Raw genomic sequence first — 24,486 nt, 5'->3', positions numbered from 1 at the left:
GCCAAGTTGTAGGAAATTTGTACAAATTTGTACAAGAAACTTTGGGGCAGGAACTGCACTTATACCTAGAACAATGGGGCCTGATCCTAGTCATGGGTTCTGGATGCAACCATACTATAAATATTTAATATTACTATAAAAGCCTGAGGCATAATGAAGACAGGACAATACTGGGAGATCCAAAGAACTGTTAACTTGTTTTTCCCACTTCCTTGGAGAGTGATGGGATAGAGGAGCTTGATGTGGGGTAGTGTTTGTGGAGGACACAAGTGAGTCAATAAGAATTTGAATGAGGAGAGGCGTGGAAGCCTTTTGCAGTCGGATTGGAAGGTCATTTTGTGTGTAGAGGGCAAAGAAAAAGAAGGCATGAAGGCTGGAATCATTGGAAAAAGGGCTGTTGAGGCTGGTTTTATTTGTGGGTTAAAGGGAACCCGGTAAACGAGATCAGAGATGTTAACCCTACCCAGAACCTGTGCAGGGGCTTGAGGGCAGACTGAGAAATAGGGGATACGGTGGAGGGATTTAAAAATAAGTGACATCTCATAAACAAGAGGTTAATTTTAGCAGCTGAGGTTTGGATGGACTAGAGGTGAGCGCCATACTCTCAGGACACCTAGAGGAGGTCACAATATTCAAGGCGGGAGGTAAGTGCATGGACAAGTATTTTCACAAGCAGGGCAGAAAGGAAGGAACAGAGTGTGGCTATATTGTAGAGGAAGAAACATTTAATAATGTCCTGGGTGTGTGGGGATAAGAAATTTAAGATGGGTTATGAGAATGAGTGAAGTGGAGGACGGTGGTATTGACAGCAGCAGTGGAGAAAGGAATAACCTTGTTGGGATATTTTTTTGTGCAGCCTAGTAACCCATTTGACAGGCTTTAATCTAATGTGATACTTTCACTAGTTCAGTTTGAGCAAGACATGAAATCAGGTAAAACCTCCTTGAGTTCATCAAGTATGCTATATGAGAGTTGTAAGTATCACACTAAGGAATCACAATTCAAATTGGAGTCTCCTGCCTTATGACAGCATTCTGACAATTCTGTACTGATGATTGCAGGTCAACAGACAGTCAGCTGAAGCTATGGAATGTAGGGAAACCACACTGCCTGCGCTCTTTCAAGGGTCACATCAACGAGAAGAATTTTGTAGGCCTGGCGTCCAACGGAGACTACATTGCCTGTGGTGAGTAGAGCATCCACCCAAGAAATGTTTGCATGGCTCCTCAGAGCTTGCACTGCTTCTAATGAAAAGTATGCATAAAAATGAACTCAGTACTTGAGACATCTTAGAAAATACAGGATTATTCTTAGCCTCTGCCCTCAGCTTTGCCCTAGAGAACAGTATAAAAAGTAGTAGCCGTACGGCAGTGTGCACTTACTCCAGTTCTGCCCTAACTTACATGATTTGCTTTAACCACCAGACTTCCACTGAAATGTCCACAGGTAAGTCCACAGTCCCTACGTAGTTCCCATGAAAATGACATACGTCTTTTAAAAATAATAATAATTAAACTAAAAAAATCCGTCTAAGTCCTTTTAGGGAAGGTCAGGATTCTATATCAGTTGGATGTTGCACAGTGGTGGACTCGCCACTCTGGGATAGTTAAACCAATTATTGCTGGATTAGGAGTTGAAACAATTCCAACAATGGTGAAAAGATCCCCCTAAATGTTGCTGCTGTGCTGCCGTCTCCCATCTGAGTTCCACTGACATCTGTGCAATTTGCACATGGGGCCTTTAATTATGTTCCATGCCTTTTCAAGTCTCTGCCAAAGTTATGGAACAAGGTTAAAGTCTCACCAGAACAGTGTTGTAATTGTGTATTGATTCCCTTGTAATTATAACCTAGTAACCTGGACATCCACCCTGTAGTGATCCTGTACTCTAATTGCAGTAGCCAACAGTGATAGGCGGTAGAGGGAGCAATTAAACTTGCAGGAACTAGGCTGAAATAATTCTCAACTCTCATAGTAAAAGATCTAAAAAGACTTGCTCATCAGGGGTCCATTTCTAGAACTTATTTTATTGATTTGCTTGTATTTACAGGAAGTGAAAATAACTCCCTCTACCTGTACTACAAGGGCCTCTCAAAGACACTTCTGACTTTCAAATTTGACACAGTAAAAAGCGTCCTGGACAAGGACCGGAAAGAGGATGACACAAATGAGTTTGTCAGTGCTGTGTGCTGGAGGGCACTGCCAGATGGGGTGAGTTTTCTGCTTATTTTTACCAAGATTGCTGCTGGGTGAATGTCTTATGTTCATGTAAGATGGTGTCATTGAAGTTTTGGCTCCACTTTTGTTTTTTCCCAGTTATATTCCAAGGTATTTTGCAGGTCAGCCGTAGAAAGTGCACATTTGCAGAGTAATTGAAAGGATTATATATATTTTAAAGGTACTGCAGTGTAATGGTTGTTAAAATTGGGAAATTCAAAAGGTTGTGGTAATCACAAAGAGTTTGTACATTTAAAATCTCAACCATAGTGATGCATTAATACAGTTTTTTGGCATTTAATTTCCTTGTTTCATTTTTATATGAATTTTGTATATGATCACATTCAAGTAAATTCACTATGCATATTTAAATGTGATCTTCTATATGGGATTTCACACTCTAATACATGCACTATGTGTAGATGATTAAACGCCTGAGATAAGCACCAGCTACATTATCTCCATTACTATTTCAATGAACTTTTTTCCAAATATACAGAGTGCATGCTCCTCTTGTAGTGCACACACTGCACTTACAGTCATAAACTTTAGATTAAAAAACACTGTATTGAAAAATATGCTGGTTTTGAGCTGGAGTGTTTAAAAAGAACTTTATAAAGTTACTTGTAAAAAAAAAAAAAACTCTGTAAACTTACTCATGTGCATAAGAGTTTGCAGATAAGGTCCTTAATTGGCGGGTGGGGAATTCATTCTTGGGTATTTGAAATAGCTAAATGGAATTTTATTTAACTTGTGAAGAGAGCATTTGGACTGAGAGCAAACCTGAGAAATTGGAGCCAGAAAGGTAATATTTTTAGCAAGTTAACAACTGCTTATCTGTATTTACAGTATACTGGAAGTGTCCTCACAGTCACAAATAGCATGAGATTATTTCAAATAAATTGTCCTGAACCAAGCCCCCCCCCCCCCCCCCCCCCCCCCCCCAAACTAAAACTTTCTAGTGTTGGGGAGGCTCTGGATCTGGATCTAAACTTTGTATCTCTACTTTTAAAGTCAAAGGAAAAAATGGGCTGTTTTAATTTTAAGAATACCAAATAGGGCTAATATTCTTTTGGATCATAAGCTAGGTTTTGAGGTGACTTTGTTATGTAAATAAATGGATACGAAGTCTCAAGTGGACAATAGAAACTGTGTGACTTTCAACCCAGATCTCCATTGGTGAAAGCCTTGAAGTAACCCACTACATCCATAAGCTTCCCTTTCACCTTTCTTTTCTTTACTGCAATATTTCCAGCGAGCCTGACCTCTGACTGCAGTGTACACCTTTGCTTCAGACAGCAGGGATCAATTGTGCCCTTTTGATTACTTCTCCTTACCTCTTCCTCTGACTCGCATTGCTCTCGATCTCTCCCACTTCTATTGTGTTTTTAGTCTGAGTGGCACTCTAACGTAAGCAACTGAAAAGCTGTTGAACAGAGTTGTAGAGCGCTACTAGAGTATTCAACAGAACTCGAATGCAAAATTTTATGTAACAAATGTATAATAAAATAACAATGAAATCTGCTCAATAAAGGGTGCACTCAGCAATTATTACAATAGTGAGAGCTCACTGAGCTTTCTGGCATTCAGTCTGTCACCGTTCTTGAGAAGCCTGATTTTTGTCTGTCATTAGTTCCCACATGTCTCCCTGGGTTTTGTTTTAAATTACCATATTTTTTTTCCTGTAGCAACCAAAGTACCACCTTCTGGTTTGGAAAGAGAGCCATGAAAAGCTGCATGTGGCTAGAGAGCCACAGGCTGAGTATTTCTGCTTCAGCATTTTACCTCTGAATGTAGTACCTCCCATGCTTCTCTACATACTGCACTTGCACTGTTTCATGAGTCAGTTAGCAATGTGATTTGCTTTTTGCCAGGAGGCCCTCGCGTCTCTCTTTTTATAGTACATCCAGCTATCACTGAGCTAAGTGTTATTCCTTCTGAATGTATCCACACGTGCTTATTTTCAAACACAAGTCACTTGCCATGGTGCAGAGGATCTTGCTCAAACCTCTCTAGCGCACTTGGCGTATTGGATTATTGTACTGCAGAGAGAGAGATTTGGAAAGCTAGTCTACATCCACAATGCCCCTTTCAAGGAAAATGTTTCCTTATTCTTCACTCCCTTACGTTTTCTTGCGGTGTCATGCTCTTTTCTAAGAAGACTTCGGACCTGCATGAACACCCCTGGAAGATACCATGTGTTTTAATGAATCATGGAATGTGCTTGGAAGAGGTAATGGTATTGTGGCAGTCTTCCTGGTATAGGAGTCAAGAAGTTCTATTCCCGGCTTTGCCACAGACTTTCTGTGATCTTGCGGAAGTCTTAGTCGCTCTGCTTCCGTATCCCTATCTATAAAACTTACTCTACCTACCTCACATGAGTGTTCAGGCTTAGCTTGCTTATATTTGTAAACTGCTTCTTCAAATGGAGGGCAGCATAGAAATAGTGTATTAACTGTGCCTCAGGATTCCCCAACATAACCCAGAGTTGATTCAGTTTCCCTGTAGTGTTGCTGTGGACCATTCTCTAATTCAGTAGCCTTACCAACCGAGAAGGGAGGAACAAGTTTAAGTTTTGATGCTTTCCTCAAAGTACAAGTATCTGTAGCCACTTAAAGTGCAAAATCTGAGAGCCAAGAAAAATAAAAACCCTTCAGATAGTTAAAACGCCCAAGGAAGCTGCTGCTGCTTTACCTTGTCCTGTTAGACAGGGTTGGCAGCTCTAGTTCTGTGGTTCCAGGCATTCCTATCAAGTGCGTCTTCCAAGGTGACACCAACCTTCATGTCCTCCTTCAGCATCTCAAATCACTCGTGGTCTCTGTCCTGTAACTACTAGCTCTTGTACCCTTTTGCCAACATATCTCGCACCTCATTGTCTCAACTGGCCCAGCCATCTCAATTGATAGCCCCTCAGCTTTTCTATGATGGGGGCTACCTGCATCGTTACTGATACTATTTCATGGTGTACCTCAGCCCTTGTCTTACCCAGCATCCACCTGAGCAATCTCATTTCTGCAGTGTGCATTTGTTCTCTTCCTCATTGGCCAGCATTCTAACCCATACATCACAGCTGGCCTAATTTGCTTGGCACATTTTTGTCTCAGAGAATTCCCATCAACTCCCTCCATTTGCACCAAGTGCTTTTCATGTGATTCCTAACATCTGCATCTGCTTTCCCATCAAATTCCCACTGAAACTAACAGAAATAAATTAATTTACACTTCCTTCTGACATAAGGGATTTGAGAGGAGATGGCAGGTGTGTGCAGGGAAGGAATCCTTTGAATCCTCGTTGGAGCCCTGAGCTTTCTGTTCCCTCTTTCCATCCTCTTGAGATCCTCTATCATAGCTATCATCTTTCCATCTGAAGAGGGCTGGACATGGTGTTTCTTCTGCATCTGTCAATACTAATCCATAATTGGCCAGATTGATTGAGACCGTTTCTCTCCCAAAAAGCTGAGTGCAATGCTCCCTGCCAGAGCACTGCATCTGAGACACTAGAGTGGCCAGAATTTTGTACATTTTGGATCAGGCTAATTTTTTAAGCGATAATAGTTTGTATTAAACATACAGTAGTTCGTATACTAACACTTTGGTCTTCTGTCATGCCTTTTGGAGATCTTAAACACTTTAGATAAATCAGTGAACTAATTTCTCTGAGCACTTGTTTTGGTAAGTATACTCACCTTTTAGAGATGGGTAAATTGAGGCACAGAGATTCTAATATACACATTTTCTAAAGTGGCTTTCAGTTGAAATTGGTGGGAGCTGCTAATGCTCAGCAACTCTGAAAATTGGTAGGCCACCTAAAATTAGAAGCCAGTCAAGAAATTTTTACCCACAATGAGTCACACAGTAAGTTAATGGCAGAGTCAGGGATATGCTCCAGAACTTCTGACCCTGTCAGCTGCCCTAAACACATACCTCTAATTTCTAAGCTGAGAGGTTTATAATGTACATGCCTGGCTCTGTCTCTCCTTAACAGAAGAAAAAAAATACTCCCTAACACACAGACAAGACAGCCCGCTTGATGTAAAACTTCGATTCTAGTATTGGGGTTGTTAATAAATTCTGCTGTTCTGTTAGCATAAACACCATAAGAAAACTAGTGGAAACACACACGGCTTTCTTACTAAGGGAAAGGAAATGAAGTATTACCTCTAGAACAATGCTAGGCAAGCAGAAATGTCTGTCTTCTTTAAAATGCATGTATGTGGGGGAGAGTCAATTTAAAGTGTTTGTCTGCGATAGACAATTGGAATGTAAGTAGTACCCTGAGGAGAACCTCTTTTACTTGGTTTCTCCTTATTCTCCTGCATAATATTTCCACGCCTCCTGAGAGGTAGACACCCTTCACTCTGACCTGGCTTGTTACGTTCAGAGTTAAAAGTGCACCCCGTACATCTGCCACTCTATTACCTCTTAAATAACCCTCCTCCCTTCCATTGCAGTTGGTGTTTCTCAGAAGGGAGCTGTTGGGAGAGCAGGTTCAGCATTGGCTGCTCCCTGGACAGCAAAAAGGGTATTATTGCTGAACACAGAAGCAATTTGATTATGTAGATTAAGCAGGGCTCAATCTATCATAATCGCTGTAAAGAAGCCATTTAATTTTGTGCCTGTTTGCATGAGTGTTCATTACCGCAGATAAGCAGGTTAGCTTGGGAACGACTTTCCAAGTAGAAATATCGGGGGGTTGATAAGCAGCAAGGAGATGCAGATAAGAGAAGAATATGCTAAGTAAATTAGCCTAAGCAAAGATTTGTATCTTTTTAAAGACAAAAAAGAAAATATATTGACAATAGCATTTTTGTTTTAAATTAGGTCTTCCAGATCTCTTAACTGAAGGAACATTGGGACTATATACTGTACTTTGTTTAAGGGGCATCTGACATTTGAGTGGAATGCTTTTAATTGTGTATTCACTAGATGACAGAGAAGTGCAGCTTTGCAAAAACATCTTGAAGAGCTGAGATACAGGCTGGGCGAATAGAAAACTGGTCTGTGTGTTCCTGTCCAAGGGTGGTTGTTCAAATCAGTGTGAGTTTAGTAGTCTGGGAAGCTAACATCTAACCATCAATGAGAGGCACAGGAACTGACTTTTCAGGAGGTCTCCAGGCTCATTTAGATGCTGTTATATGACACAAGTGTCTCCATATCCATCCACCCCTGCACCACTGCTGTATTATCTCTTGGGGGCTTCTGGTAAGATTGTAGTTTTCCCCTACAGAAGATAAAACAGGTCACAAGTTTGTGTGCCAGGTCCTTTTACCCAAGTTGTTCCAGGCCACTTACAATGAAACGTTAGACAAATGACTTCCCACCAGCTACTCTGACTAAGACAGCAAACTCCCGTGGACTCCTTACTCTGAATTTCAGGTTACCCTGTTCTAGTTTTTATAAACAACTCTTCAGAAAGGGTCGTGTTGCACACCTTTTTGGATTGCTACTTCAGGAAACGAGCTTTCCTTTCTTTAGCCAAAATTACAACAGTTGACAATCCTATGTAGCATCTCAGACTTCAGTTCCCTAAATGTGTCGTCAGTAATTAATTTTATTAATTACATGTTCTTTAAAAACATGTAATTATTCTACAGTAAATCTTCATTTACAAGTACCCTTGTTTTCTGTTAACTCATGGAAAGTAGTTATCCATTTTGTTTCCCACAGAATGAATAAATATGGTACACATGAGCTAGCTAGTACACATGGGACTTCGATAATTTACGATCAGCAACTTGAATCCCTTTTGCTGGATTTAATCTAACCATCTCAGATAATTTCAGAAAGTGATTCATTGCAGTTCTTAGCTGTTAATTAATTTGGAAGAGTTATTGATATTAACATGAAACTTCCCGTGCTATTCCCAAATAACCAAACCTTACTCTAATCTAAAATAACCTGCCCTGATTTTAATTGTAGTTCTGTTAATCTGAAATCTTAGTTTCAGTTAAGATTTCCAAAAATGCAAAGGATTTTCTTTTTCACTCCACTTAGCTGTGGTCTGTTGCAAGAACTGGGGTTTAAACTAATCTCAAGACAGCTAGCAGCTTTGATTTACAAATTAAACCTGTATTTTTCATGCAGAATTCTCAAATGGAGTTGTTTAGATGGCAGTTGAAGCTTATCTAGAAAGTAATCTGAGATTTCTGTGTGAGAGGTACTCACAATACAATGCCAGAACTGTACTGTCCTTTCTGATCCCTCTGGCGTCTCAATCAGAACCTGTCTCCAGGTGATCACTGACAGCTGCAGTACTTGCTGTCCCGTTCCAAGCATCTCTGTGAGGGCCTCTACCATTCCCCACTTTATCGAAGTTTCTCCTCTCCTATTCACAACTGTTGAGTCATTATCATAGGTTACACTTCTCACAAGTCTGCCTCCGCTTTATCCTGACATTGCTTCTTCACTGGTCAAACCTAATCAAGCACTCTGATCTTTTGTTGCACTGCGTTCTAGATCTTCACTCCCAGGGTGCCTTGCATCTCCTTCATACAGCCACAAGAGGGCTGGTGTTTGGCTCCCTCTTCACTCTTCTCGTTGAAATACATAATTAACAGTTTTTCAAGGTTGTGGCAATCTGAGAATCCTTTCCCAGAAAAATGAGGTACATTTGAATGTGCTCAGAGTCCCTCTGCCTTTGCCTGGAATTTCGTCAAATGCTTCGCTCCTCCTTGTGGAGTTTGCCTGCTTTAGAGTTTAGACCTCCTGAGAAGCTGACCTGCCAACATGATGGCTCCCAGCTCTTCTCTGCTGCACTCTTTTCTCTCTGGCTGCACCAAATTCTTTCTAGTTGTGTTTAAAAGCCCAACAACTTTTCATCCTTTCACTCAAGCAGTTTCCTCTACTTGTTGCTTAGCACCCTGCAGCAAGATATTGTTACTGCATTTTATTTTATTCCTTTCTATTTTCCTCAAGCCTCTTAAAGGAGCTATGCAAGTCTTGTCAATCTCATTTTCTTAAACAGAGAATGTTAAATCTTTATTATTTAAATCTAACCCAGAGCATCATAAAATACACTTGAGACTTGCTTGGCTTGTAAAGTTCCTAGGTTGGAAATGCAATAGTATGTGTAACATTTCCTTCCACATGCCTGTTGCTGAAAGGGTCTAATTTTGTGCATAAAGTAATTCCATGAGGCATGTTCTTGTCTTCAGGGAAACTCAGTGAGGTGTGTGTATTTGTATATAATGCATGTTAAATTTGTACAGTGCAAATATCTTTTTAGAGATATTCTATCTTGGATTCTGCTTGTTACATGAAAAGAGAATTAAGCAAAGAAAATACCCAGCTGAATGTAGCAACTCTTTACTCATCATTACCGCCCTAGGAGTCCAACTGTTGAGAGCTACATGAGAAAATTATACTCTATTATTAGTGGCTCACTAGCTATCTTGACATTTCAGTGTTTGACACCTCAGTCCTTATGCAAATTACAGGATTTAGAAGAATTTTATTTTTCATCCCTTTTATGAAAAGAAATCTCCAGTATTTTTTCATTTATTCTCTCCCCGGGCCCAGGAACCTGTTGAGGTTTCTCCTGTAAAGGTGGTACTTGCTGACATGAGTGGGTCTCAGAACTGCCACAAATTCCCCGTCCATTGCTATTCGGTGTATGCAGGGGTAAGTCACATCAGGAGACCGTCCATTTGTCTTTCCTCTTCCTCTGGGGCTAACCATTTTACTACTAAAATTGACATCTCTTCCCCATCTTCAGTGCAATTGGAGAAACTGTACTGCAGCATTTGTGTTGCTGTTCCAAGTTTCCGGCTGGTTTGAGGACCGCTAGTTGATGCAATAATGCATCATTTTTAATCCTTCCTTTCCTAGATTCAGATTAACTGTTCTTATACTCCTATATCAATTGATTAACCAGACTGATGCTATTGTTCAGCACTAAAGGCCTATTCTTCCCCACTGCCTCCATTACAGTGCTTTGAAATCACTCTAACTTGGATTTGAGAATAGTCTTATCAAAGGAATGGGTCCTGGTTTTTCCTCTTGTGTTCCAAGTCTAGTTTCACAAACTTAATCTAAAGTCTTTTTTCCCCTCTTCAAAAAAGAAGGGGGCAGGGGGTAGTTTTAAGCTTGACCATTATAAATTGCCTAGGGGTCTTTTGTGAGTTTAAAGGAGATGTCAAAGTTGAAGTGGTTTTTTTGAACTGAGGCAGCATTTACACCAGCAAACTACTTTGCTGTAATTCATCACCAGTGCATGTCCAGTAATGCTAACCATTAGGTAGGCCAGAGGCATTTTTATCAGTCATCTGTTTTTCAGTCATTAATGAATGGCATAGTGGTAGAAGTGTGAGAACTGTTGACATTACCTTTTCAGCCATTGAGCCCACTGGTAGAGTTGCAGTGAGCGTGGATTATATTTCACTGCTAATATAACCAGGGTCTTAGTATTCCTGTTATTTCCTGATCTTGAGACATGCGAACTTGCACAGCAAGAATCGTATTGTTACAGTATTCATTGTGAATGGGGACACACAGAAATCCCTCTTCACAGTTCTTATTAAATTTGAGAGTAGAAGTTTCTCTTCTGCTGGATCTCTGGTATTTTAATAAGTAGCAATTAATTATTAAACAAAGAATGTGGTTAAAGCACGGTCTCTTTTGTGGTTTAACTATTATAAAATAAAAGTTAGAATTCAACTACAAAAGCCAGGAAATTCAGAGATGAGACAAACTCTGTCCTTAATTCCCCATTGTACCATTGTATTACAAGATATAATATACCACTTTAGTTTGTGTAGTCTTTCACATAAAATGTGTTCCAAACTATTTTTATTAATATCAGATACTTATTTTACAGTAGCATCCAGGGCCAGAGTCAAGCCACAGGTTTTCCTCATGGAAATGGAGTATGTTTGATGTCTCCTCATTCCTTATGTCACCTCTACCTGTGATGTGGTCCCCCTTTCTGCATCACCATCTCTGTTCCTCTCAGCCCTGATATGGAGAGTCTAGAGTGGAATGGAGATCTGCCCCCTCCAAAACAATGCATCTCTGCAGGTGCCAGCCAGGATGTGTGGGCACTCTGCCTACACTCCTTGCATCTGCTCCCTGGGTCTCATGCTCCAGAAAAGGGCAAACTCATGGTCAAGTCAAGGTAAAGGCTAGGTGAGCAGGCTTTAGCCTTCTGCCGCCTTCTTGTATCATTCACTTTTTTTTTCTTTTTTTTTTTTTTTAAAGTAACTGAGCCCATGGCTCTGGTTGGGACTGAGTGCCCCTTAGCTAATGCTTAAAATTTCTGGGCAGTCCTGGCCAATCTCTGGAGATTTGGAAAATATAGTTACGCCATGTTTTATTAAAGGCAGACAAAGAAATTGTCATAAACCAGGGAGAAAATGTCATCTTCCTGAGATTTGCAAAAAGATGGAAAGTCAAGTGAAGCAGATAAAAAGGGGTGGTTCAAGAAGATTATAGGAGCTACAGAGGACAAGACTGTTGTCTCCACACAAGTTTTCAGGGTTGGTACAGGAGGCTGATGGTGGATAAGCAAGGGTGGGATAAAATGACATAGTCCCTGGGACAGACTGAAATAAGTCCAAGAAGGGTTTTAAAAATGAGGTCAGTTTTGGACTGTGATCTGAACTGACTGGGGAATGAATACCCTGGAAGTGTAATGGCCCTGAAACTTTATTTATTTATTTATTGCAAGAATTTGAATTAACTGGTAAATGTGTGTTTTCCCTTCAGGTTCCAGGCAAAAATGTTAGTTTTTAATTAAATTTCTGGCAACCTCTAAAGCCATTAGCAGGAAGTGAGTAGTTCATCCCACCCCTGAACTTATCTGGGGCAGGCCTTTTTAATTTTGAGCTACAGTTTTGATGCCAATTAACACAAACTACTGGAACACTGGTTTCTTGCAATCACAGCTTAGACTCCATAAATCAGCAACACTTAGCAATTAAACTCTTATTTAAAATAAAATCTTTGGAATGAATTAGTCAATACGTACCCAATATGTCTGTAATTCTTTACCTCGAAGTTGCAGTGTATTTTTTTTCTCCAAAAGCAATTGGTGTTGGTCTGATGCCAACGCTGAGGGTTTCTTAAAAGCCCATTCTTGAGGAGTAACAATGCATACCATGCTTTAGCCTGGTTCTCCTTCTGTTAGTGCAAGACAGCTACTATTGTAAGCTTTAAAACAAAAATATCTTAGAACAATTTATACCTAACTCTTGGAAATTAGCTGGTGAGAATTTTTCATGACAACATTTCAGAATAAATGGAAATAGAGGAATATTCTTTGTAGAGAAATTGCTAGCAGTTTAACTTGGTGGCTCTTTGAATCTGATGAGGGGTTTCAACACTGGAAGTAGTCCTGGCAGAGATGCGTTAGTGGGCACAGTCCACTAATACATCTCTGCCAAGACTAAGATACAGATTAAGGCCCACAAGATATTTCATATGGTTCTACAGTTTTATTGCATGAATTTTGCCCCTCTATATGCACAAGTATGTGTGAAATCCGTATGTTTAAACAGGAGGTGTTATAGGCTCTTCTAAACAGAGGAGACTCTTCTAAAGTGTGTGGTTTGAGTGGGATTTTTCAAAAGCACTCATCGTTGAAATAACTCTGTTCCTATTGAAGTCAATAATAAAGTTCCCTTTGACTTCACTGGGAGCAGAATTAGGCCCACACTGAAGATTTTTGAAAACCCCACTCTGAGTATACTACAGCCTCTTGTTTGAATGTTATTTTATAGTCCTATTCCCTTCCTTCCTTCCTTTTAACAGGTAACATTGCCAATGCTACAGCAACGGTAGCTGCATTATATGAATTTAACTTCTGCAGTTTTATAAAGCTAGTGCTTGTTCAGATTGTATATATTTACCTTTTGCAAGTGACACAAGATCACAGATGTTTGACATTCTATAGTGTTCAAATGAGGTGGAAAAATAAAACTAATTTTTTTTCCTTCCAGCGTTCAATTTTAAGATTTGATCAGACAGTTTCACCTCTGAGTGAAATGGAAGCACTGATGCAGAACTAGTCACGTGCCTAGCTTTATGACAACAAAAGCTTTTGTTTATGTAGGCTTCTATACTGTATCCATCATTTTAGTATCGGAGCCCCTGTACTATAGATTTCACACCCTGTCTGCTACTATGGTCTGGATCAAAATGGATTAGAACGCAATAGCTTCAGGTCAGTCTAATGTCAATCAAGTTGCCCAGCCTTAAGCAATAATAGAACTTTGATGCTAAGCTGCATATCAAAAGAGTGCACTCAGGCAGATCTGATGAACAGTTCGCTTTTCTTAGACTTGTGTCCTTTATTTTACATCTTTTGAAGAGGAGTTGCTCGTTCCTCTTTGGGGTTTACCTTGACCTGCTGCTGATTATTGTTGTTCCTACTGCCCTCCGTGTGCTAAGAGTAAAAGATGGACCTTGCTTTGGAGGGCACAATGGGTCTTAATTGAAGTACCTGTACAGAACAAGCCATTTAGTCAAGCAAAATAAATCTGGAGGTAGAATTTCATTAATAGCTGCTTTGAGGAATGGTTTACAAATACGCAGCATAGCATGGAGTCATTTTAAAAATAAATCTGAACCAAACCAAATTATATTTCATAAAACAATGGATCCCTATTAAACACAGCTAAACGTTACCCACCACATCAGGGTTGTTGCAGCTAAACAGGATTGTGCAGCACTCTTTCAAGGTGTTTTGATTCTACAATTTGAAATAAGATTTTTTTTGTACAGCAAATAATGCTTTAGTCTTTTGTATTTTATTGCATACCATAATCACTTTATCCCAAACTCTTGTTCTGGATTGCCGAACCTGGAATGAAGCAAACGATTTACTGCATTGCCAGGGGTTTAGTGTGCTAAGGTTTTTTTAAATTCACTTCAGTGTGTCTGAAGTGAATATTAAGTTAAAGGGACGAGTATAGTCGACACAGTCTGGGGAGCTGGCGGAGAAGACAATGGCATTTTTTCCCACTTACTCATAATAATGAGATATACTGCAAGGAAGATAAGAGAACGATATTGGGAGGAAGGATTGGTTCAGATCCATAGAAATGCCTTTGGCCAGCAATCTGCGAAGAGCATGTAAATACAATTCAGAGGAAGGAAGTGATTGCATCCCTCCCGAATGTCACCATAGACAGAAGCTTAGCATTGTTCTCCAAACTGCTAAATGTGAGTCTGGCATAGATTTTTCCACAGCTCCTAGGTTGGTGAGCTTGATTGTCTGCGGCCAGGCTGCCTGATGCTGCTGAAAAAGACTTGCTGTGCAGCAGTCTGCTCTGGCTGAATTAGAGATCTCCTCATGTCCACTGAACAGTGGAAACTGATACAGTTTATGAAGAGTGTACTCGTGGAAAGTGTTACATCTCTTCTGAATAAAAAAAATCTTTCATTTAGAATTGAAAGTGAATAGTGCTTCCATTTCCATACAGTGTTTCAGAACTTGTATGTTGATTTGAGCATACCAAGAGACAGGTCAATTTGCACAAGCCGTGGTAAAAACAGGAAAGAGATGAGCTGAAAGTAAAATCAGCATATTCATATTAAAAGGGGCTTGGATTCATTTTGCAGTGTCTTTGTTGTTTTCACTAGTGCAAAATTTGATTACTGTACAAGAAATTATTGCCTCACATCTGAGTATACATGACAAAACAAGTACTCTGAATTCTGTTGGAAGACCTGTGAAAATTTGAGGTAACACACAGGTCAGCACTTGCTAGCAACCTGTTACAAAACTAACAAATGTTTTACAAGCAACTATGCACAGGTTGAAGTTGATACTTTGTCTCTTAGGCCTTGTCTACACTACCAGGGTAAGTCGACCTAAGTTACGTAACTCCAGTTACGTGAATAACGTAGCTGGAGTCGATTTAGCTTAGGTCGACTTACTGCGGGGTCGACGGGAGACACTCTCCCATCGACTTACCTCACGCTTCTTGTTCCGGTGGAGTACCGGAGTCGATGGGAGAGCAGTCTGCGGTCAATTTAGCATAAATCGACCCCCGGTGCATTGATTGCCACAGCATCAATCCCCAGTAAGTGTAGACAGCCCTTAGACTTTTCCCTTATACCTGTCAATTAATCCATAGCATGCAGTTAACCAATGTACAGCTGTCCACGTTATGTTGGCTTTGCTGATGCTTGCTTATTTATAAGTGATTGTAAAACTAAAATATGCCTGTAAATTTTTTTGTCGTGCTTTTACCTTTTAGGGTGAATGCACAATTGTGGTTAGAGATGCATAGTTCATTGGCAAGCTGTAAAAGCTTCCTCTCAGATATTGTTCCAGCCATAGACTTCATTACTAACCTGCATCACTTTTGCCATTCTGATCCTGAGCCCAAAGCAGCTCAGTCTGACCAACAGAAGGCTTTACTATTCCAGTAGCAGGCCTCTCCCAAGAGATAGTGGCCATGTCTCTACTACAAACATAAGTTGACATCCAGCTGCCACAGTAATTAAGTTGGCTGTGTCCATGTCATTGTGTCATGCTCCTTGGGTCAGTGGAGCGTGTCCTCACTAGTAGTGCTTGCATCGATGCAGAGAGCAGTGAGGTTTTGGGAAGGGCTTGCAGTGCTTCATGGGACTAAAACATTCTCGCAGGAGTGACTGGGAACATGGCTTCAACATCCCATGATGCAGTTTTCTCCCTCCCCTGATTTCATCTGCAATCCATATTTCATGCCTTTTTTTAAAAAAGCAGGCATAGCTGTGCATATGGCATCTGCAGAGACGCATGGACCCTGCTCAGCTGTGTACAATTGTGGCAAGTGTCACAAACAGCACATGCCTTACCCTGCAGTATTTCCAGAGCTGTGAGAGGAACCGCCGCATCCTTCCAGTAGCCCTGCTGGAATGGAACAATTCCCAGTTGCTTCTGGCAGTCATGCAGCAGCTTAACACAATGGAGCACTGGTTCTGGTCCTGAGAAACAAGCACTCACTAGTGGGATCACATCATTATGCAGTTATGGAATGATAATCAGTGATTGCAGAAATTTTGTATATGCAAGGCCACTTTTCAGGAACTGTGTATGGAGCTCTCCCCAGCCCTGCTGCTCAGCAACACTAAAATGAGACCTGCTTTGACAGCAGAGAAACGAGTGGCAAATTCTGTGTGGAAGCTTGCAATGCCAGACTGCTACCAGTCAGTGGGCAATCAATTTGGAATTGGTAAATCCACTGTGGGGGGTTGTTGTGATCCAGGTATGCAGAGCTATTAATATTCTTCTGCTGAGAAGTACAGTGACTCTGGGCAATGTGCAGGACATAGTGGATGGTTTTGCCACAATGGGGTTCCCTAATTATGGTGGGTCAATGGATGGCATGCATTTCCTTATCTTGGCACCAGACCATCTTTCCAAAAAGTACCTAAACAGAAAGGGATACTTTTATATTGTTTTGCAAGCACTGGTGGATCACCAGAGGTTTTATACCAACATCAACATGGGATGGTCCCAGAAGGTGCATGATGTGTGCATCTTTAAGACAAGTCTGTTCAGAAAGCTGCAAGCAGGGAGTTTCTTTCTGGACCGCAAAATTACCACTGGTGATGTTCAGATGCCAGTAGTTATCCTGGGAGAGCCAGCCTACCTCTTACTCCTATGGCTCATGAAGCCAGACACCTGGATACCAGCAAGGAGCAGTTCAACAATAGGTTCAGCAAGTGCAGAATGGTGGTTGAATGTGCCTTTGGCCATTTGAAGAGTCGCTGGCACAGTCTGCTCACTCGATTAATCTCAGTGGAAAAAAAATATCCCTATGGTTTATAGCTGCCTGCTGTGTGCCTCATAATATCTATGAAGCAAAGAGAGAAGTTTCTACAAGGGTGGAATGTGGAGGTGGATAGACCGTCTGTCTGCTAATTTTGAGCAGCCAGATACCAGGGCTATAAGAAGAGCTCAACGTGGAGCAGTGCATCTCAGGGAGGCTTTGAAAACCCATTTTAGTAGTGACCCACAGTAGTGGGCGCTGCCTGTCTGTATTGGGCCTACCATAATCTGAACCTTGATGTGACTGCTACATTTGTTTTCCATGCACATCACCCCCAGTGCCTCAGATTCCCTGTCCCTTTCCTCCCCTTCTGCTTTGAATTAATAAAGATTTCATTTTCAAGATCTGGACTTTCATTGCACGCAGATATAGACACCAAAAGATCTGTCACAAGAATTAAATCTTGGAAAGACGGTGGAATAAAATTGGGAGGGGAAAACACATTCATCTAGTCTTTAAAAGAACAGTGGCCTTGCCTGTCATACCTCAGCATATGTGCAGCTGTTATTCTTGACACCCTCCCAGGGGATTGAGTGGAAGGGATATTGCATTGGCACCCCTCACCTAGTGGAACACAGGAGGGGGAGTGTGGTGATGTTGGAATACCGTTCTGCAGTGGGAGTTTGAGCCTCGAGATGTTTCTCCTGAATGTCACTCAGACACCTCAACATGTCTGTTCCTTCAGAATCCCCAGCATCTACTACTGTGTGCCATCTTCATTCTCCGGGGGTCCTGTCCTGCTCATAATGTCCGCATCCAGCTTTTCAGAGAGAGCAATCCTGCACATGCTCTGCTCGGTGTCTGCTGTCATGGAGGCATTTATTATCTCATTAAACATGTCATCGTGCATTTGTTCTCCTTCGTCTTATCTGGGAGAATCTCTCTGCTGGTGTGGAAGAATAACTGAAGGCCACACTTTCAGCTGTAAGCCATGCAAAGCAGAAAGGAACCATTGTCAGTGCAGACCCAGGGCCTAGTGCACAGTTGCTATATAAAAATTGCTCCCCTGAATCCATGCAAGTGTAAAGCGGAACATTTTCATTTCTACACGGTATTAATTGAACCGGTTTGCTGCCCCAGCCATGATGGGTATGGTCTGGGGGCAGGGGCATCAGACCGTCTGCAGCAGTGGAACCGTAGATGGCCAGGGGGCCATGCCACCTTCTCTTTGTAACATGGACGTTGTCTGGAGGTCGGGGACCAGCGTTCCACCTCCCAAACTGCAAGCCTTGGCAGAGGCGGCACAGCGGGGGAGGTGTGTGTGCTTGCGGTGGCATGTGGTCACCACAACATTTTCCTTATTTCCCCATTGCTGCTGCTCTCTAGCGCCCGAGGCTCGTAGTTTTTGAGGTCAGTGCTGACCCCTGCCACCCAAACTATGTCCATGTTTTGTAAAGCTTGGGTGACTGGGCAGAAAATGACAAGAGGTTGTGGGGGGGCCAGGCACAGGCACTACTGTTTTCACTTTGAGCAATTTAAATGTAAACTACCACCATCTCCCATAGGTGACCCTAGCTGATATCATGCTCCTGAGGGTAACAGAGGCCGCAAGGGAACAGCTGCTGCAAGCATCCAGGTACATACCAGGACTTTATGTTGCCATGCTGTGTACTGCGATGATGCCAGGCGAATTAATACTGGAGTGGGGTGGGAAAGTGTCCTACTGCAGTGGAAGAAATAAGGCAACCCTTTCCAGAAACCTTCTGCAATGGATTGCAGAGTACTTCCATCTCTAGGAAGGAATCCCAGGACATCCCTGTGTACATAATCTTTTTCGGAGGGCACCCTCTGCCTATCTGGTGTAGCCACTGGGAAGCAAATAGCCACTCTACCTCAATTGGTTTTTTAAATAAAAAGTGGAATATAAGAACATGTGACCCCAAAATATTAATTGGAATTGCATACTCACCAGAGGTTCCTTCCCTGGCATCACTCTCGGCCATGCTGATCTGCTGCACCTGGCTGGACTGTTCCGGGGTTATAAACAGCTCCTGGCTCTCTAGGACAGTGGATCCAGTGCTCACCTGTCTCCCATTCCTCTTCCTTGTCCATGAAGGACAGTGTTGTTTGCGGTGGCCCATGTCTCCGACTCCTCAGAGGTACTGCGCTGCTCTTGGGGGTCATGGTAGGGTCGCAGCTGAGAATAGCATGCAGCTCCTTGTAAAAATGGCATGTATGCGGTACTGAACCAGAGCGACTGTTCATCTCCCTTGCCTTCTGCTATGCCTGCTGCAGTTCCTTGATTTTCACATGGCACCGCTGTGTCCCTAGTGTAGCCCTTCTGCCCCATGCTGCGAGTGATCTGCTTGTATATGTCTATGGTTCTACGGCTGGATCAGAGCTGTGCCTGCACAGCCTCTTCTTCCCACAGACCCAGAAGATCCACCACCTCCTATGTACTCCAGGCAGGAGCATGTTTGGAGTGTGGCGCTGGCATGATCAGCTGGGCAGGTGAGCTTTCCACGCCGAACAAACAGGAAATTAAAATTCAAAAGTTACTGGTTGTTTAACAGGGGAGGGGCTGTTTCCTGTGTACCTGGCTGCTGGGCAGTGGAATTGAGAATGGTGACCAGAGCGGTCACAGCAGAGCATTGTGGGACATCTCCTGGAGGCCAGATAAGTCGACATAAGCCACACAGCATCTACGCTGCCACTGCATCAACCTAACTACATCGAATTGAGCACTACGCCTCTCGTGGATGTGGAGTAATTAAGTAGTCATAGCAGGTGAGTTGCATCAGTGGACGGAACCTGATAGCATAGACACAGATGACATTAGGTTGACCTAAGCTGCCTTACGTCGACCTACCTGTGTAATGTAGACCAGGCCACTGTAGTTCAATATACTGAATATGGGCCTGAGCGCCAGGAACTTCTGGTTTCTAATCCCGCTTGTGCCACTGACTCCCTGAGTGACATTTGACAACACACTTACCTTCTTTGTGCTTCAATTGCTTCATTCGTAAAGTGAGAATTATATTTACCTTCCTCAGGTGGGTGCTGTGAGGACTAATTTTTATACAGAGCTTTGAAACTATAGAGTGCCATAAGTGATTATGTGTTTCTGAGCAGACTGTCATGTTGCACGGTGGTTTTGTGAGATGGACAAGTGTACACTGAGAGAGGTTGAGATTGTTACATGAATTTCATGTAGTGAATCTAAATTTGAACCCAGTTTTCTTGAGACAAAAGTTAGTGAAGTAGTCTGACACATGTTGTGCCTTGTTTTCTCTCCCTTTGCCCAGCCCCATTCAGAAAACCACATACTGTATGTGCCATATGCATATTTTCTTAAAAGCCACTTCTTACAGCAACAGTTCTCCATTTGAAGTCATGATCTACAATTGTAGATGATTGTATCTAGATATTACCATTCATTATCTTTTCTATTACTGATAAAAACACATGCCAGTTCACTGTAAATTGAAATCCGTAGTATTCAGTCCTGGTAAAACAAATAGTTCCTTTCCTCAGAAGTTCATTCTGTTCTGTCCAGTCCTTTCTTATTGTCTGTGTTAATCTGTTTTGAAATGTTTTGAGGAATCAGCAGACTGATAAAATGGCAATGTAGCATTGCCATTCGCTCTGGCTTCAGTCACCATGACTTCTATTGAGGAGTAAATCAACAGCAGTGCAGGAGGAATATTTAAAAGGCACTAGTCCAGAGAGGATGATATAGATTAGACAAGTAATCAAATATAGGAGAAATACTATTTCTTTCACCCCTCCTATCTTCTTCAAGTTGGCTTTTCTAATATTTATGTAGCTGAAGGATATCCAGGCAGATACCATGCCTCTCAGAGTTTTGTTCGCTTGTGTCATTGAAGCACAAATACTGATTATTTTAATCGTTATTTGCTTGAATCCTTTTAAACTTGCCTTTTGCCATTAGAATCTTTGGTATCTTAATACACTTCTGTTATTGCTGGAATTTTCTTTCCTTTTTGATCATATATTATTGGTAATCTCCACATGCATTCAAAATGACATTGGGTGTTAAAAAAACCACATTAAAAAACCACTGTCACTTCAATTTCAGTTATCTGAAGATTTTTTAGAGCCATTGTGCAAAATTGATTCCAACTGTATCAAAATTATTCATTATAAGGAGAGGTGATTTCACTTGTCCTATGAATTGGGCTTACAGATAAAATCCCCTCCAACTGCGAGAACCTGATTTCCTATTCATTGCTCTGAATAGAGAGTAATCTGTGGCGAGACTTAATGCTCAACAAAAATGATTGAGTTGTCTTCAGATATGATGATAAACTTTACCCAACAGCATCTCACCTCACTGAAATGTTTATGGTCTTACAATGTGAAGAAATTATCAGTCTATACAGATTCTATGCACTCGCTTCTCTGATATGCACAGTGCTAAGTGGCACCATGAGTAGGCAGGGGTGGGTTGGTTTTTTTTTCTGCTTTGCTGTCTGTTAAAAACTAGCAGGCTTCTGTTTGACAGACCAAAGTTACCATTGTAAGCTATGGAATGGAATAGGTTAAGTCAGTGCAGTATGCTACTAGGCAGACGGAAATTATTTTGGCATCCAATAAACAGGATTAATTTTATCTGTGAAGAACTCGGACATCATAAAAATCTATTGTTACCAGGTCACTGCTATTTGTGAGGTTTGCTGGAATCAATATAATGCATTTGCTGTTCCGCTTTTGGGATCTGGATTCTAATCCTGACTAAAAGATTAACAAATGAGAGTGAATGTAGTCTCCAGATTATCCCCAAACCGCCAGGCCGTTATGTATAATGATCACTCTTGGCTCAGGAGAGCTCCAGGATTGTCATAACAGCATGTGCTGCAGGACAGAACTGAAGAACAGACTTTGATGCTTATACATTTTCCTTTTGTTATACCTGGTCTTAGCTAGCATGATCTTTCCTTCAACTTCAAGTGAAGTGAAATTCACTTACAAATCTATTTTTTAAAAAACATAATCCATTTATTTAACCCCTTGTTCCCAGGTGAGGTTTCTGGAAGTCCTGGCGTAAAAGATAGGTCAACACTACAATAAAACACCCCTGGCTGGCCTGTCTCAGCTGATTCTGGCTTGGGATGTGGGGCTATAACACTGTAGTGCAGATATTTGGGCTTAGTCTGGATCATGGGCTCTGGCATCCTCTCGCAGGTCCCTGAGTCCAGGCTCCAGCCCAAGCCCAAACCCAAACATCTGCATTGCAGTTTTATAGCCCCACACACCAAGCTTGAGTCAGCTGATGCAAGCCAACCCTGGGTGTTGTATTGCAGACATACCCGGAGAGCCTGGGTAGCTCTGACTCACCAGTCAATGCCATGGGGAATCCAAACCCCTGTCCCCTTTTCTACCATCCAGTGACAGATCATATATTTTAAATCATTTAATATGCATATCCTTGTTCAAAGACAGCTTGATGTTCAGTAGCATTACTGTAAGGACATTGGCTTTTCAATGCACCAATAGCTTGCTGCTCTACATGGTTTAGAGCTCAGTAAAGGCCAGGAGATCTTTAGGCCTGATGTCAGACTAGTAGAAGTAAACTTTTTAAAATTTCCAATGAGCTGTTCCCCCAAGTTAATTGCAAAGGAGACTTGAGTGCCTCGTTTAATGCCATTATGTATGTGTGTGGTGTGCACATCTTTCACACACTGGCTAATAATGGTTTTGACCTTCTGGGTTAAATTTGCCTACTTAATTATATTTTTTCTGTAATCTGAATCCTTTTTTCTTTAGCTTATTTGCATGCATTAAAGTGTGTTAAATTTAGGATTTGATGCAGTCAGGGCCTGGGATAAAAAAATCACGTAACAAGAGGCCTTTTAATAATGAAATGCAGTAGAACTGGAAGCTGCAGGGTCTGACCATGTGGACAAATGAAATGTCTTTTGTCTGCATTTGCAGTCTTCCTAGAGTAAAGCGGAGGTCTCTGTCTGGTTTAGGACAGCTAGCTAAACCTGATCGTTCCCCTCCATACACTGTTTCACCCTCATCCAGACCTGTTCCCCACTCCTGTAGCTGTCTCCACAGGACTTTCTACACTTAGCAGGGGATCGACACACGGCGATTGATGCATTGGCGGTCGATTTAGCGGATCTAGTGAAGACCCACTAAATCAACCGCAGATCTCTCTCCCGTCGACTCCTGTACTCCACCGGATTGAGAATAGTAAGGGGAGTCGATGGGAAAGAGTCTTCTGTCGACATCGTGTAGTGTGGACCCCGCAGTAAGTAGATCTCAAGTCGACGTAGCTTAGTTACACTATTCACGTAACTTAAATTGCATAGGTTAGATCGACTTTTTCCTGTAGTGTAGACAAGGCCACAGGCAGTAGTACAATGCAGCTGTAATGGATTGGGCGTGAGAGAGGGCCACTAGGCAAGGTTCCCTCTGTAATTTTCAGAGCTGAGTATAATTGCCGGTAGTTACCCAGCTCCTTATATTTTAACTAAGGCTATAATCATAGCTGTCAGGCTTTGTGTGAAATTCCCCCCTCCCTCCCCTTTTTTTTTGTGCTCACTAGGATAAGTAAGCTGGCCGTAGCAGTCAGTAAATTTCTCTTAGGGAAGGGACTTTCTGTAGGCCCTGATATCCAGATATTCCTGCTCTCAATGTTTTTGAACTATTGTAGCACCCTTAGGCCTCAGTCAGTATTGAGACCCCGGGGTGCTAAGTGCAATGAAAACTCTACTGAAACACAAAGAGCATGTAGTTTTAAAAGAAAATTGACATCAAAAAGTGAGCGGTGAGGAGAGAGACAATAAAATTGTTACATAAATTTTCCTTTTTTTAATGGTTACAAGTTCCAACTAGCCACGTCTGCCCTTTTGAGTCATTATGAATTGGCTGATTTCTTTTAGACATAGTGACACAAGTGGGACTTGCTAGATTTGGAAGAGAAGGTAATGACCTAATGAATGAGTTCAGGGAGGGCATATGATTGATAGTTCCAAGTGAATAATTTGCTTTTTTTAAAAAGGAAATATATGGGTAATAACTCACAGGCTGCCTTTGCATCTATGCCAGTGCATCTGTGTTCGGAATTTTCTCTGACCTCTGGAAAGGTTTAGGTTCATTGGACGAGGCTTTACCAAAGCACCTGACTCCTGACACCCTTACTGTTCTAGTCCTGATTCTCTTATGCAGACAAGTGATCTTGTTTTATTACCTTGTTTGGTTTATTTTTAAATGAACAGTCAATACCCAATACCATAAATATGAACTCCAGGGAGCTTTGGGGCTTGGGCTCCACTGCCCTTTATGTATTTAATGGACATTATAAAAATGCTCACGTGAAAATGCCAGCATGACCAATGTGGTATTACAGCAGTATCAACAGGACTTCATTGATAAGGTTCCACTGAAATTTTTGCTTAAAACAGGACTCAAAACCCTCTGTGTAATGCTTTTGCATTTAATTTAGCGTCTAGATCTGGTGCAGTGACTCTTCAGAGAAAAGTTGAATTTTCTGTGAAATTATTTTAGTGAAAAAATTACTAACTTTTGCAAAGAAAAGATTTT

The 24,486-nt window shown here is 41.6% G+C and overlaps 1 protein-coding gene and 1 non-coding gene across 11 annotated transcripts in view; both read left to right on the top strand.

Annotated features, from left to right (window-relative positions):
* COP1 (COP1 E3 ubiquitin ligase) overlaps positions 1–24,486 on the top strand; it is a 213,123-nt gene that overhangs the window by 167,149 nt on the left and 21,488 nt on the right. For 3 of the 10 annotated variants that reach the window (XM_043552652.1, XM_037907998.2, XM_043552653.1), the window contains 2 exons: positions 1,062–1,186; positions 2,050–2,210. In XM_043552652.1, the coding sequence (XP_043408587.1) occupies positions 1,062–1,186; positions 2,050–2,210 (286 nt within the window). Of the gene's footprint in view, positions 1–1,061; positions 1,187–2,049; positions 2,211–9,733; positions 9,836–18,479; positions 19,702–24,486 lie in introns of those variants that run through there. The other 7 variants (XM_037907993.2, XM_037907999.2, XR_005226628.2 and 4 more) reach the window with 6 other exon arrangements.
* LOC114019791 lies at positions 22,809–22,945 on the top strand. Its single transcript, XR_003564790.1, has one exon.

This window comes from Chelonia mydas, chromosome 8, assembly GCF_015237465.2.
Source record: "Chelonia mydas isolate rCheMyd1 chromosome 8, rCheMyd1.pri.v2, whole genome shotgun sequence".
NCBI lineage: Eukaryota > Metazoa > Chordata > Testudines > Cheloniidae > Chelonia > Chelonia mydas.
This window is presented reverse-complemented; position numbering and strand designations above follow the sequence as displayed.